Source organism: Pipistrellus hanaki (genome assembly GCF_964339955.1).
Source record: "Pipistrellus hanaki genome assembly, chromosome: 7".
Lineage (NCBI taxonomy): Eukaryota > Metazoa > Chordata > Mammalia > Chiroptera > Vespertilionidae > Pipistrellus > Pipistrellus hanaki.
Genome location: NC_140509.1, coordinates 29439037 through 29454433, shown reverse-complemented (window position 1 = coordinate 29454433; position 15397 = coordinate 29439037). Strand labels below are relative to the sequence as shown.

The 15397-nt window shown below is 37.1% G+C and overlaps 1 protein-coding gene across 1 annotated transcript in view; it reads right to left on the bottom strand.

Annotated features, from left to right (window-relative positions):
• COL19A1 (collagen type XIX alpha 1 chain) overlaps positions 1 to 15397 on the bottom strand; it is a 276934-nt gene that overhangs the window by 153108 nt on the left and 108429 nt on the right. Inside the window, exons 12-13 of the mRNA XM_084890396.1 lie at positions 5542 to 5595; positions 587 to 640 (exon numbers count right to left, since the gene is read on the bottom strand). Of these exons, the coding sequence (XP_084746522.1) occupies positions 587 to 640; positions 5542 to 5595 (108 nt within the window). The remainder of the gene's footprint in view (positions 1 to 586; positions 641 to 5541; positions 5596 to 15397) is intronic.

Genomic DNA, 15397 nt, shown 5'->3' with positions numbered 1-15397 from the left:
GTGGAGAACTACATATAGTGCAAAACACCCACGCCTACTATTCTCATCAAATTGGGATCATCCAATGACCTTGCGCCAAATGACTCTTGCTTTTACTATTTCTTAATTCTCTTTTCAAGGTCAATTGCCAATATGCCACTAAACTAGTAAAAGGGCATATAAGAAAAGGTGGCAGGAAATGGAGCATTTAGACTAAGATGCTAAATTAGCATTCTTCCCCCCAAAGGCCACCTGCTTCACCATTACAGCAGCAGCTCAGTGTTCCTGGCAAAGTTCCCTGATACAGGACACGGTTGCTAATTTGGGGATGGAATACCCAATGCTGTTAAGCAAGAAAGAGAAAAGGGAAATCTTATAAGCACAAATTAATGTTGACTAGCAATTGTGCATTTAGTCTCCTCAAACTAATTAATTAACCAAAAAATAAAAAGGCTTTTCTTGTTCAGATGCCTTTAACATAAAAGCCTTTGGTTCATGTGAACAAAATTAACTTTTGGCAGTTAAATGGCATCAATGAAAAGTCACTGCCCAGGTTCTAGGGAGTTTCCTGAGAAAAGATCGGCACTTTTCTCAGTGAGTCTGATACCTTTTCTCCTTTGGGGCCAGGTGCTCCACGGGGACCCAAGTCACCTTTCAAACCCTGTACAAAAAAAAAAACACCAATGTGATTTCTACACACAGTGCACAGAAAGCTTCAATCTCTAACGAGTCATTAGTCACAAAATAAATCATAATTTACTGAGCTCCCAAACCCCATTCTGCAGTGTGTGGAACGGAGAGAAATAGAGACAACTGGCAGTGAAATGACAAGCAACATCTGCGCCGGTGTGGGTACAGATAGGTTCAATCAGTGTGAGTCCTCTGCGCCGGTGTGGGTACAGATAGGTTCAATCAGTGTGAGTCCTCCATTGTGCATATCTGTGCAACTTTGCTTCCTACTAGAATAACATTAATTCACCACCTGGGAGAACGTCAGTTAGATCTATATAAGCTTTAAGTATCCACTTTGGATTAAATGTATAGATGATGTAAATACCTCTGATTTAGCATTAATTTGCCCCCAAAATTCAAGATTTAAATAAAAAATATTTTTATGTCTCTATCAGGAAATCTCATTGTTTGGGGAAAAGAAATGAGAGATGTATTCTTTTCCAATCACTCACAAAGCTGAAGCTAAAATGTAATCTCTTTTCTATTTTAAAATATGATTTAGTTCTTGAATTTCTCTCTTTTTTTTTTAAACCTGGATTTATGAAGCTATCAAATGAAACTATATAAAATACAGCATACCAGATAGTAAATATATTCCTAAATCTTCTAGACGCTTGGGTATTTTAGTGGGTATTTAGTTGATTGACTCAGAAATGACAGCTTTCAGAATATCACAACACATTTCACCACAGGAGATCAGTTTTATGGCCAAATGTACTCACAGTGTAAATACAAAGAAAGCTAGATAGACACACTCTGACTGTGTGGTAAATAGGAAAAAATATATTTCCTTATACTTAACACATTGAATAAGGGAAGAACAATACTGGAAAAAGAAATATTCTGAAGCCATACAATACACAGAGAATCTAGGCGTCTTACTATTCCTGAAGGGTCCAGCTATCACTGCTCTGACATTTTGTAGTAAATAAACAATGCCTAATGCCATCACCTATAGCTTACTCAATGCAGAACCCAATGATAAATGTAAAGGAACAAAAGAAACTGGATACTTAAAATCTTGTTGCAGAGAATATGTGAAAACTATAGTCTTTAAGAAAAAAAAAAAGAATGAAAATAGCATCTAATTGGGAAAAAAAACCACAAAAAAACCTTTGCAGTTGCATAAACACCTTTGTGGATGTAACTTATAGCGATGTTTCTTTCATCATTACCTTGGAGTAGTGATAGACCAAAAATGAGTGAAAAATAAATCATATTTGAGATGTGATATTCAGGGTTGGACACAATCTCTCTTCCCTATTGTAATACCCATACAAGCTAGAGTTTTGAATAAAAAGTCCTCCTCCTTACCATTTTAATTTTTTTTTCCTTAACAAAAATCAAGATCACTGCCCTTATAGAACTCATGCTTTAAGAGAAAGGTGATTGGCAATAAATAGGTCAACTGGCAGAATGTGATAAAGCTGGTAAGGAAGAGAGAACTACTACTTCAGCTGGGGTGGTCAGAAACAGCTTCTCTGTGTAGATGACATTTGTTGTTTCAAAAGATCCAGCCATGCAAGGATCCTGGGGAAAAGCACTGGGGTTGAGGGAACAGATAGCACACAGCCCCCCCCTCCCCCCCCCGCCCCTGGGGTGAAGGAGTGTCATGAGTAAGCAGACCAGGAACCAGAGAATAAGTCAAGGTTAGCCAGGGGTCATGGCATGCTAATTGCTGTCCATGGTAAGAAGGATAGGTTTTGTTCTAAGTACAATGGGAAGCCACTTAATGTTTCAAACATGGAAATAACCTGTTGTGACTGTGTTTCAAAAATAAACCACTGGCCACAACATGAAAATAGACTAAAGGCAGCCAGAGTGGAAGCAGAAAAGGAGCTATGGTGGTAGAGAGGGAGAGATACATCAATGTCTGAGAGAAACATTGACCAGTTGAGTTCTCATATGTCATGGGGATTGAACATGCAACCTAGGTATGTGTGCTGTCTGGGAATCAAACCTGCAACCTTGCCAAGACCGGTGTGGCTCAGTGGATAGAGCATCAGTCTGTGGACTGAAAGGTCCCAGGTTCGATTCTGGTCAAAGGCATGTACCTTAATTGCGGCATATCCCCAGTAGGGGGTGTGCAAGAGGCAGCTGATCGATATCTCTCTCTCTCATTGATGTTTCTAACTCTCTATCCCTCTTCCTTCCTCTCTAAAAAATCAATAAAATATACTTAAAACAAACAAACAAAAAAACAAACAAAAAAAACAAAACCCTGCAACCTTGTTGGGGTATGGATGATACTCAACCAACTGAATCAACTGGCCAGGCAGGAGTCACATTTTATGCATAACCTTTTGTAAGTTATTTAAGCTTCCCTATAAAATACACCATAAATAATAATTATCTGGAAAGGTGGTTCTGAGAATCATATGTTGTAAGAACACTTAGCACATGGTAGGTACTTAAGAAATGCTGCTTCTACTTTTCAAGTCAAGTTGAATGGATAATCAATAGTTGAGTTTTGTACTCAAGTTGATGGATATGTACAATTGTGCTTTAACTCACATGAGGATAAAATGCAATTGAGAAGTATTGCTTTCGTCAAGCTTCTGCTTTTATGGCCACTGAAGTGGGCCCATGTAACTCATGGCTTCCTGTGACAGAGTACAATGATTTTAAGGCTGTGGCATCATAATAGGCTCTGAGAAACAGATCTGTAATGCTTTTCTCAAGTGCAATTTTTCTCCTCATGTCACACTGGTGCTGCTATCAGTGGTTATTGAATACTGGGGAGAAAAAGATATAGTGCTCACCACAAAGCATAAAGAATCAAATGGAACAGACTCTGAATTCAATATTGAATAGGGTAGGCATCCATTACCATGGTTCTCAATAAAATTCATGTATATAAAAATTCTCAAAAATATAGTACTTGATTCTGTATGCGATGCAGAGACAACACTTCATCCAAAGGCAAGTGGAAAGCTGAAGGACAATTGTAACCACATTTATAAAAGCAGGTAGATGATGAAATTAGTTTTTATTGGAAGATCTACTCATGATATGTAGAATTTTTGAAAATCAGAAGATGATACAAAATAATGTTATTTGTTAAAATTTTTAACCCATCAATGATGTTTTACCCATCTTCCACTGTCTGCATCTTACTCCCCAGCAATGGCACCAGCTATTCAAATATTTTTTATTCAGGATTACAGACTGCATTGGTATAAGGAGATTAACATGATTATTTTAGGGACATCAGTTGCCGTAATTCTGATAAGGAATGTTTGAAAGACAATAATAAAGATGCAGAGGAAGAGACTAAACTCAACGATTGAAATCTACTTTCCTAAGATTATATAATTCCCCAAAACAAATGAGTGAATAGCTATTTCTACTGGAGACAGGCGTATTTTATTTAATATAGTTTCTAAAAATATAGTTTCTAAAAAAAAAAAAAAGCAAGGGTTTACATAGCTCTTACTGTATGTGAGGCTTGTTCTACATGCTTTACATAGGATAAGCCCTATCATCCTCAGCAAAAGCCTCTGCATTAAGTTTTATTAATATGAAGACCCCATTGTGTAAATGAAGAAACTGAGGCCAGAGAGTATAAGTAATGTACTAAGTAGTATGACAGCCAGGCAGTGGCTGAGCTGGGATCTGAGCCCAGACATCTGACTTCAAAGGCCACATTAACAATGTTGCAAGTCTCCCTCTCAAGTCTTCCTCTGAGGTGCCATTGCTGAATGTGTCTCACAGTAGGTCACAATCATAATCACTTAATTATAAACTAAAATGTCTTAAACCTGGGGTCTTGTATTTTGAAGGCTAATTTGTAGCAATTCAAAATTTTGACAATTTCAATATATGTCTGCCATGCATTATTTAAACTATACATTTTGTATGCAATCTATAATAATAAAAGTATAATATGCTAAAGAGACCAGACAGCTGAATGACCTTCTGGATGACCTTCTGGGTGAAGGGGGGGCTGCGAGGGCTGAGCTCCTTGCATGAATTTTGTGCATCAGGCCTCTAGTATTTAATATTTAAACTGTATGTGTTTAGTCAATACCGTTGGTTTAATACCCAAATATTCTGGAGATCAATCCACAGTTCACACACACACACACACACACACACACACACACACACACACACAGAGGGAGGGAGGAGGAGGAAAAGAGAGGAAGAGAGAGAAAGAGAGTCAACATTGAACTTAGAAAGATGTCAGAGCCTTTTTTTTCTATTCTAATGAAGGCAGTCCTACGTGGCAAAGAAATGTCTTGCCCCAAATGCCAACATTATCCCCTTGAGAGAGACCAAACCACTGTACCCTCCCCTTCAAACAAGGTCTACACTTTCTGAAGAGAACTTGCACATTTTGTAGGAAAGCTTGCACAGAAATTATTAAAAGATACATTTATATCAAGGTATATGTAATATGTAAAAATAAAGACTATAAAAAATGCCTTTGGTTCGTATAGTAGGAATATTAAATTCTTCCAATTTTCTCTGACTTGGAAAGAAGCTAGAATGAGCTGGCCCATTGAGTTCATTCACTACACATTCTAACAGAATATTCCTGAAGTTATAATCCCCATCATGGCTTGACTTCAATTCAAATGGAAATAGCCACTATAATAGCCTCCATTCCCTAGGAATGTGTACCTGTGCTTACTGAAAGTCAAAGTCACTGTCATAAGTGCCGAGTGATTTTTAGCTTGCAGAGTCTGTTTACTTCGGCATTGAAAAATAGACAATAGCAAGGGTGGCATGAGTTAGTGGGAAAATAAGAGACTTTTCAGTTAAACGTGTAGGGTGAAAGGATGATTTTGCCATTTTTTTTTTTAAAAAAAAGAGAGTTGGGCTTACATCTTTTCCATTAATGCCAGCCAGACCCGGATCGCCTTTTTCTCCTTGTTCACCCTAGAAAAAAAAGCAATTTATACAATGAAAAATATTATATATAAAAAGAACCTTTACTAAGAAAAAAATAAAAGAGTTACACTGTTTGGGTATTTATAAAAAATGTGATTACTTTGTTAATCCCTTGAAAGAAACATTTCCTTAAAAAACAATTTTGAGTTCTAGAATCAGAGAGAGGGTTATAGGTCTAAGAAAAGCTGCATAAAAATGATTAGAGTAGAAATAAAACAAGGATTATTTGTTTGCCTCTATAAGCAACAAGGAACTTTCTGGAGGGCAATCTGACAATATATATCAGGGTCTTAAATCTGTTCATTTCATTTGGCTCAGTGATTTCACTTCTGAGATTGTAACATAAGGAAATAATACGAGTAGGAAAAAGAAATACAGACTAGGTTATATTACCACAGTGGGTATAAAACTGGTAGAGAAATGGCACCCAGTGGATCAATATCTCTCACTTATCAAGTTCTCTTAATCTTGGCATCATTGGCATCCGCTGTTTAGCGCTCCTCTCTCCATTGTAGGATGTTTAGCATCATCTCTGGCTTCTATTCTCTAGAGGCCAGTAGCCGGCCTCTCCCTCAGCTCCTCTACTCTCAATCCTGAAAAATAAAAATGTCTCTAGACATTGCCAAATTTCCCACAGAGGGCAAAACTGCCTCTAGTTGAGAACCACTAATATATTATATATCATGAAGATATATGTAACAGATTTGTAATATGAAATGTTACAACAGGCTGGAATGATATAATAAACAGCATGGACTTCATTAAGAATAAATGTGCAGTTTTTAATTCTCTATAGGTTAGAGAGCCCACTTAAAAATGAAAATATTAAAGGAGCAGAAGAAAATATAAGTGAACATAGCTTAGAGCTCATAGTAAGTAAGATGTCTTTAAGCATGAAACCTAGAGAAGAAATTTATAATAGAAAAAAATTATATATGTGATAAAATATTAATTATATACTTGTAAGACAACAATAAATACCACAAATTAAACAAAAAGGCAAGTGAAAAAATGGGGAAAAGTATACGGTGACTTACTAGTTAACACACAGTTTTTATCATACATAAGGAAAAGAATAATATCTCAATTGGTAACTGAGCAAAGGATATATAAGGTAATTTACTACAAGCAATAAAAACGAAATGCAAGATGACATTAATATTTTAACTGGTATTAATTCATCAGGTTATGTTTGGAACTAGGTGAACTCTAAAGCACCTCCATTGTAAATTCTATCATTCTTGGGGGGGGGGGGTGGTGAGGGCAGGGGGAGTTCTATATCCAGACAAAAACATAATGATATTCAAGCATTGCATACTAAATAACTCCTAAACAAAAGAAAGTTGACAATAGTAGCCAGCTGTTCCTTTTTTATTCACTAGGGAGAAAATGAGTAAAAACACAGCACTACAGATTTAAGCTAGAATTAAAGGAAATTTTATTTACCACCAGAGGTTGTTGAAGAGTAGAAGCATTTAGATTGCCTTTCAATGTCTGGAGAAGTTCAAACGCAGGAAAAAATTAAAAATACAAACCCAACAGAACATCTCTGAAGAGTTCTTGGAAAATACAGTAAATCATTCTAGACTGATAGAAACTTTTTTTTTAATATTTTATTGATTTTTTACAGAGAGGAAGGGAGAGAGATAGAGAGCCAGAAACATCGATGAGAGAGAAACATCGACCAGCAGCCTCCTGCACATCCCCCACCGGGGATGTGCCCGCAGCCAACGTACATGCCCTTGACCGGAATCCAACCCGGGACCTTTCAGTCCGCAGACCGACGCTCTACCACTGAGCCAAACCGGTTTCGGCTAGACTGATAGAAACTTAAAGTGCAATACCAACCGAAGGAAAGAGGATGAATGGGAATTAGATGACATTTAAGATTTTTCCAATGTCTATTCTTTGATGAAACTAACTTGAAAACTATGTGAAAAGTTAATGTCCTTCCAAATGAAACCACAATGCTTTGGTATTTAAGCTATTACATTTAGGAAAGTAGGGAAACCTTTTTATAGAGGTTGAATTAATCAATTATTATCCATTATGCAGGTACAGTAGTTACTAACATTACTAATGTTTCAATAGACACCAGCAATAATATATTGGCTCCTGTTTTATGTTCACTCCTACATGCCAGACCCCATGCGAAGTGCTTGCATACTGTAGTAAGGACTCTTTTAGATTCTAGCAGTAATTATCAGTGGGGGTTCTCATCTCCATTTACTGATGATAAATGAACATCTCAGGGGACATATGTAACTTTCACACGGTCAAAGAACTCCTCCTATTATCTCAAGTTATTTGCTCAATTACTTTGACTCATAGGGACTTTCATTCAATTGGTCTAATTTGACCTTGTACCACATGCCCTCAGCTTCCTTCAGTTTTCAGCTCAAGTTGTGGTGTTCAGTTCCTATAGGAGCTGTCGACATCTCACCTCAAGCTCAACTTTCCTTCCTATCTTTGTTTTCCTAACTGTAGTGTTTCTGAAGCTGGAGTATTTTTTTTCATTCCCAGAAGGCAGCCTGGAAGGAAGGCGGTGTGGGGGAGGATATATTATACGATCCCTGGAAGCAGTCTTCCACCAAAAAGTGACAGGAGCTGGTGGATTCATGTGTCCATGTCCATTTTCTAGCCTGTCATGACAATTGCAAGGCATGTTCCACATGATTCCTCAGAAGGTCCCCAGCGTAACTCAGTTCCAGTCCCCTACAATGATAACCAGCCTAAAACACACCCTGTTATTAACTTTTTCTTGTTACTTGACTTATCCTTCCCACCCCCTAACACCTGTTTCTTGAGATCCCTCTCAGATAAACTACCTGCCCCAAGCATTGTCTTGAACCTTGTTTCAGGGTAACCCAAGTGAAGGTGATGTCCATCAGCCCCCAGTGCCTGCATTTTTTTCCATACTCAAGATCTATCCTTCAACTGCTTTGAAGTGAGTGAGGAGCAATGGGATGCAGACAAGAAGTATGGAAGGTCTGGTTCAATGTTTCCCTGAAAATGGAAGGAGGCGGGTGAAGCAGAAACTGACAAGAGATGTTATCACTATACACACCCTGGACCTTCTCTGTCTTCCCAATGGCGCCAAGCTCAGAGAATCCAACTATCCATCTTCTCTCTTGTTCCTAGGCTGTTGACTAATTCTAGAGACATTTATATAAGTGGGCAGTTAAGCACCATTGTAAATTCATGATAATCAATCTCATTCTAGGTTGTTAAACTACTCTATTACCTTCAAACCCTTAGTATTGGGATTTCTGCCCTTACTCTCAGGTGACCATGCTTCCTACAGAGAAAACAGAAGCCATCCAAGACGCTTTCCCTGGATGCCTTGAAATCTATGAATTCACTTAGATCTATTCCATCATTCCCTCTATTCTTATGCATGGAAGAACTGTTTCATTCTCTCTTTAATACTTATCCCTCAACCTGTGCTTTCAATTCCATCTTCTCTCTTCTCATGCAATTTATGTTTAAATTTATGCCCCTTTACTCTGAATCCTCAACACTCTTCCTCCTACTCACTTCTTTCCAACTACAGTGAAACATACAGTTGAATCTTTTATGGAAACAAAAACCTCTCACTTGCATCTCTTGTCAGTTTCTGCTTCACCCACCTCCTTCCATTTTCAGGGAAACATTGAACCAGACCTTCCATACTTCTTGTCTGCATCCCATTGCTCCTCACTCACTTCAAAGTTCACTCCAGATCTCCCTGTTCCCTTCCTGCTCCTCAGAAGCTTCTCATTCCAAGGTCTCAGGAGCCACCATTAGACACCTTCTGGTGTGTTTTCTTCTTTGAGCCATTTATAGCTTTTATTTTGACCAGCACCCTCTGAGCAATACTTGCTTGCTGAGACACTATAATATTTTCTTCTACTTCTATAACCACATTTTCTCATTTTCTTTTGTGCTGGGTGCTCTAAGCATTACTAGCCTGTAGGGATCTGTACCAGATTCTTAAATTTTCCCTTTCAATGGACTTTCTCTAGGTATCTTCTCCACTTTTATAATTATAGGGGCCATCTATATGCTAATGAGTCTCAAATTCCTACTTCCAGAATAGACATTTTTTTTTATCTTTAAAGTACAACTTATACACCATAATAATGACATGTTTTGCTTGTACAGTTCAATGAGTTTTAGTGCAATTATTTCATTGTGCAACCATCATCAGATTGAAGGGTTTTCCTGTGCTCAGTTTGTAGTCAGTTCCTATCATATCTATAACCCAGGCAATCACTGATACACTTTCTCTCTTCTTTCCCTCCCTTTCTCCTTCCCTCCCTCCCTTTTTTCTAGAAATTTCATATACAACATGCAGCTTTTTTGGGTCTGGCTTTTATGATGTAGCATAGTGGTTTTGAAGTTTACCCATGTTGTTAGAAGGATAAGTACTTCATTACTAATTTCTGAGCAGTATTCTTTGTATGAATATATATGTACTGCACTTTGTTTATCCACTCGCCAATTTCCCATATTTAGCAATCCTATATAATAAAGGGCTAATATGCAAATCGATCGAACAGTGAAAGGCGAAACGACTGGTTGCTATGATGTGCACTGACTACCTGGGGGCAAACATTCAATGCAGGAGCTGCCCCCTGGTGGTCAGTGCACTCACACAGGAGGAACACTGCTCAGCAAGAAGCTGGGCTCATGGCTGGGGAACACAGAGACAGTTGCGGGAGGCTCTCCTGCCTCCACAGCAGCGCTAAGGATGTCCGACTGCTGGGTTGGGCCTGCTCCCTGAGAATGGGCCTAACCTGGCAGTTGGACATCCCCTGAGGGCTCCTGGACTGCCAGAGGGTGCAGCCAGGCTGAGGGTCCCCCTTCTACCCCCCACCCCACACACACACCAAGTCAATGAATCTCCTGCACTGGGCCTTTAGTTCTAAATAAGATTGTTATGGACAATGACATACATGTATTTCTGTGAACATGTATTTTAACTTCTCCTGGGTAAATAAATATCCTGGAGTGTACTTACCAGATCATATAATAAGTGCATTTTAACTTTTTAGGAAACTTCCAAACCTATTTCCAAAGTGCCTGTATCATTTTACATTATCATCATCAGTGTATAAGGGTTTCAGATTTCTACTAATCCTCACCAACAGTTGGTATTGTCAGTCTTATTTTATTACAGCCACTCCAGTGGGTGCAAAGTGATACCTCACTGCAGTTTTAATTTGCATTTTTTTAATGATTAATGATTTTTTTCATATGCTTATTAGCCATACACATATCTTCTCTGATGAAGTGCCCATTCAAATATTTTGCTCATCTTTAGTTAATTTTCCTAACTTATTATTGAGTTGTAAAAGTTCTTTACATGTTATTTATACAAGTTCTTTACATATTATCAGATATATAATTTGTAAATATTTTCTCCCAAAATTTAGTTTGGCTTTATATTTTTGTAATGTGTTTTTAAACTTTAAAATTTTCTATATCTTTATTAAGGCATAATTGACAATAAACTACACATGTATGATGTGTATAAATTGATAAGTTTTGATGTATATATTTGCCCATAAGAAACATCAACATTATATTAACAAACATTTCCAAGGATTTTAATTTGTTTTGTTTTTGCATTTCCTTAATGACTAATGTTGAGCATTTTTCATGTGTTTATAGAGAGTGTTTATTCAAATTATTTATTCCTTTTTAAAAAATGGGATTTTTAGAGTCATTTATATATTTTGATACAAACCTTTTAATGATATATGTAATTTGCAAAGATTTTCTCCCAATGTGGTTTGTTTTTTCATTCTTTTAGCAGACTCTTTAAAAAATGACTTTAAATTTTTATAAACTCTAACATATAAACTTTTTCTTTTATGGATTATCTTTTTAGTGTCATATCTAAGACTTTATTTACAAATAAATTTAGTTATTTTATAAATTGTATAAATGCACCTGTAATGAATAATGTGACAGATGTGAATTGAAAGTCTTTTATTTAAAAAAATTAATATTTAATTATTTCAACAGTTTTGTTAGAAAACAACAACAACAAAAAAAACCTATCCATTATCTACTGAATTGTCTTTGTACCACTTTTAAAATTGTCCATATATATGTGGGGTTATTTCTGGGCTCTATTCTTTTCCATTTGTCTATTTGTCTATCTTAACACTAACATGATACTTTCTTTATTACTTTATCTTTATGGTAAATGTTAAAATCAGATAGTATTAGTCCTTCAGATTTTTCTTTAAAAGTTGTTTTGCTTATACCAGGTTATCTGTATTCCCATATGACTTTTATTTTTACATTATTTTATTTTTATAAGTGGCAAAGGAGGAAATTATTGAAGATATCTGCTATTCCATTTTCACAGTAGGGAAACAGTCGTAGACAAGACTCCCAGCCCAGTGCTAAAAGACCCAAACTGTTCCATCCATGACAACAAACTTTCACCTCATGACAGAGTTGTCTTCACTGGTGGGTAGGAGATGATTTTTAGAGTATTCAATACATTTAAATGGATATCAAATTCACTAATGCATCATTTAAAATATAACCTCCTTTGATTTTGCCCCTTTGATTCTTTTTCCTACCTGTTCCATTTAATCTTTGATTAAACCACTTTGCTGGACTTAAAACTCTATCTCCCAAGAGCTTTAATCATGTCTCCACATAGCTTCTCTCACCGCATAGGAGAGGATTAAAGATGAAGAGCAGCAACAGGCTTGATGAGGTTTAACCTAGTCCTGCAGAGAGCAGCTCAACTTGCCTTGGCCAGGGCAAAGACTTTCTCCCTGCCACCCTCTCCACAGATCCCTGCACTTTTGCACAGATCCCTGGGTTCCAAAGAGCCATGCTAGAATTTAAATCACCTGAGGATTCTGGGTCTGCATTCTCCTTATTCACTGGTTTATCTCCAACTTTTAGTGCAAGAGCTAAACTATAGCACTTCCTTGCCCTGGCCAGTGTGGCTCAGTTGGTTGGAGCATTATTCTGTACCCAAAAGGTGGTGGGTGCCATTCCCATTCAGGGCACATGTCCAGGTTGTAGGTTCAATCCTTGGTCAGGGCACGTGTGGGAGGCAGCCAATCGATGCTTCTCTCACATTGATGTCTGTCTGTCTGTCTTCCTCTACTCCTTCCTCTTCCTAAAATCAGTTTTAAAATCTAAAATCAATTAAAAAAATAAAAATGAACTACAGTAGTTTCTCAATTAATGATCATTGAATGGATTCATAAATTAATAGAATGGCCCTAGCCAGTTTGGCTCAGTGTATAGAGTGTTGGCCTGCAGACTGAAAGGTCCCAGATTTGATTCTGATCAAGGACACATACCTTGGTTGCAAGCTCAATCCCTAGTCCTGGTCATGTGTGTGGAAGGCAACCAATCAATGCGTGTGTGTCTTCTTGCCCCTCTCGTCCTCTCTCTCAAAAATCAATGGGAAAATATCCTCTGGTGAGGATTAACAACAACAACAAAAAATAGAATGAATCTTAAAAATCTGACAAGGAAGCTTAGCTCCATTGTCCTTGAAATTATTTTGACTTGATGGGCCCACAGCACAGGAAGCCAAGATTTCTGAATGGCATTTTGCTCAGCTACAAACCTCAGAAGATAGTCTCTGCCCTTCCAGGTCTGGGGGCCATTATGGTGATTGTGAATAAATACATAAATATAAGTATAAATGTAAATATATATAATCATAAATTCTCCTTGAAATGAAATATAATGCAATGACCCATTAATCCCATTTTAAAGATGAGGGGAAAAAGGCATTAACACATAAGTCAAGCATTTAAAGCCCCTCATGAGTGACTTGAAGGATAGATGTCCAACTGACAGACGTGAAGCCTCTACTGCCCAGTTTTCTTCTAAGAGTAAGTAAACTGCCCATATGACTTTAGATCATATTTAATGTAATTTTGGTATGGGGGCTATCCATGTGCAAAAAAAAAACAAAACAAAAAAAACCAAACAAACCAACTTTAGTTCACAAATCTCATCCCACATGAAAACGAACTCAAATGAAATTTAGACTCAAATATGAATCTAAAACTACAAAATTTCTAGAAAGAAACATAGAAGAAGTCATTTGTGACCTTGGGTTAGGTAAAGGTTTCTATTGTGTTATGTAATTTTCATATGCCTCGTATCATTTTAATTCCTTCGATCTTTTTTTCACTGCCTTCATTTTATTAAAAATATTTTTAGCATGCCATTTTATTTTCTCTTATAATTATGTAGCTTTTGTGAGAGTTTTAAAAAGTATTTGCTTTAGCCGAGACTGGTTTGGCTCAATGGATAGAGCGTCGGCTTGGGGACTGAAGGGTCCCGGGTTTGATTCCAGTCAAGGGCATGTACCTTGGTTGCGGGCACATCCCCAGTAGGGGTTGTGCAAGAAGCAGCTGATCGATGACTCTCTCTCATCGATGTTTCTAACTCTCTATCTCTCTCCCTTCCTCTCTGTACAAAATCAATAAAAAATATATTTTTTAAAGTATTTGCTTTAGCACTTACAATATGCATCTTTATCTTATCATAATCTAGTTCCACTAATACTGACTTAATTTCAGTAAACTATGGCAAATTTACTACAATTAAGCTTCATTTCCTTCCCCTTTTGTGTATTACTATGGTCATATATATTATATCCATCTAGTATAAACCTAACAGTACGGTGTTATAGTTCTGCTTTAAAATATGCTTTTAAGGAAATTAAAAGTAGAAAAGAGAATAAAAAAGTATACATTTATACACACATACATGCATACATATAGAGAACTTTTTACATTGACCCATCTATTTACAATTTCCAGTATGTTTCCTTCCTTCTTATGCATTCAAATTACTTTCTGTTATCATTTATTTTCACCCTGAAAGATTTCTTTAATAACTCTTATAGGTCAAGTCTGCTGGCAAAAATTCATTTTATTTTTTTGTTATTTGGAAACCTATTTTTGCCTTCATCTTTTTTTTTTTTTTAAATATAATTTATTGATTTTTTACAGAGAGGAAGGGAGAGAGATAGAGAGCTAGAAACATCGATGAGAGAGAAACATCGACCAGCTGCCTCTTGCACACCCCCTACTGGGGATGTGCCCGAAACCAACGTACATGCCCCTGACCGGAATCGAACCTGGGACCTTTCAGTCCGCAGACCGACGCTCTACCACTGAACCAAACTGGTTTGGGCTTGCCTTCATCTTTGAAAGATATTTTCACTGAATATAGAATTATTGGTTGACAATTTATTTTTGAATATGCCATTTTTACTGTTTTCTGGTCTCCATTGTTTCTAAAGAGACGTAAGCCACTATTCTTATTGTGATTCCATGCACATGATGGTTTTCTCTTGGTGCTTTCAAGATTTACTGTTTGTCTTTGGCTTATCAGCAATTTCACTATGATGTGTCTACATGTGGTCCTCTGTGATTATACTACTTCGGTTCTGTTGAGTTTCTTGGATCTAGAGACTAATATTTTTTATCAAATTTCGGAAGTTTTTGGCTCTTGTTTGTATCTTGTTTAATATCTTTCCCCCCCTCCTGGGACTCCCATGACATAAACTGGTTTCCTTGGGATCACTCCTATGTCCAAATAGTTTAGTGATAATCCAAGGGTTTAGACAGAAGTTGTGTTCTAGCACCTCAAGTCCATAAGGCTTCCACCCTTTTCTGATCAAGCTGTGGATGGGCTGGAGAATTCATTTAATGTTGTAGCCCTTTGTCAAATCTTTCTTCTCACTTTTTTGCTGGGCTTATTCAGATTACCCCTGCATATATACATGGTTTCCCAATCATCC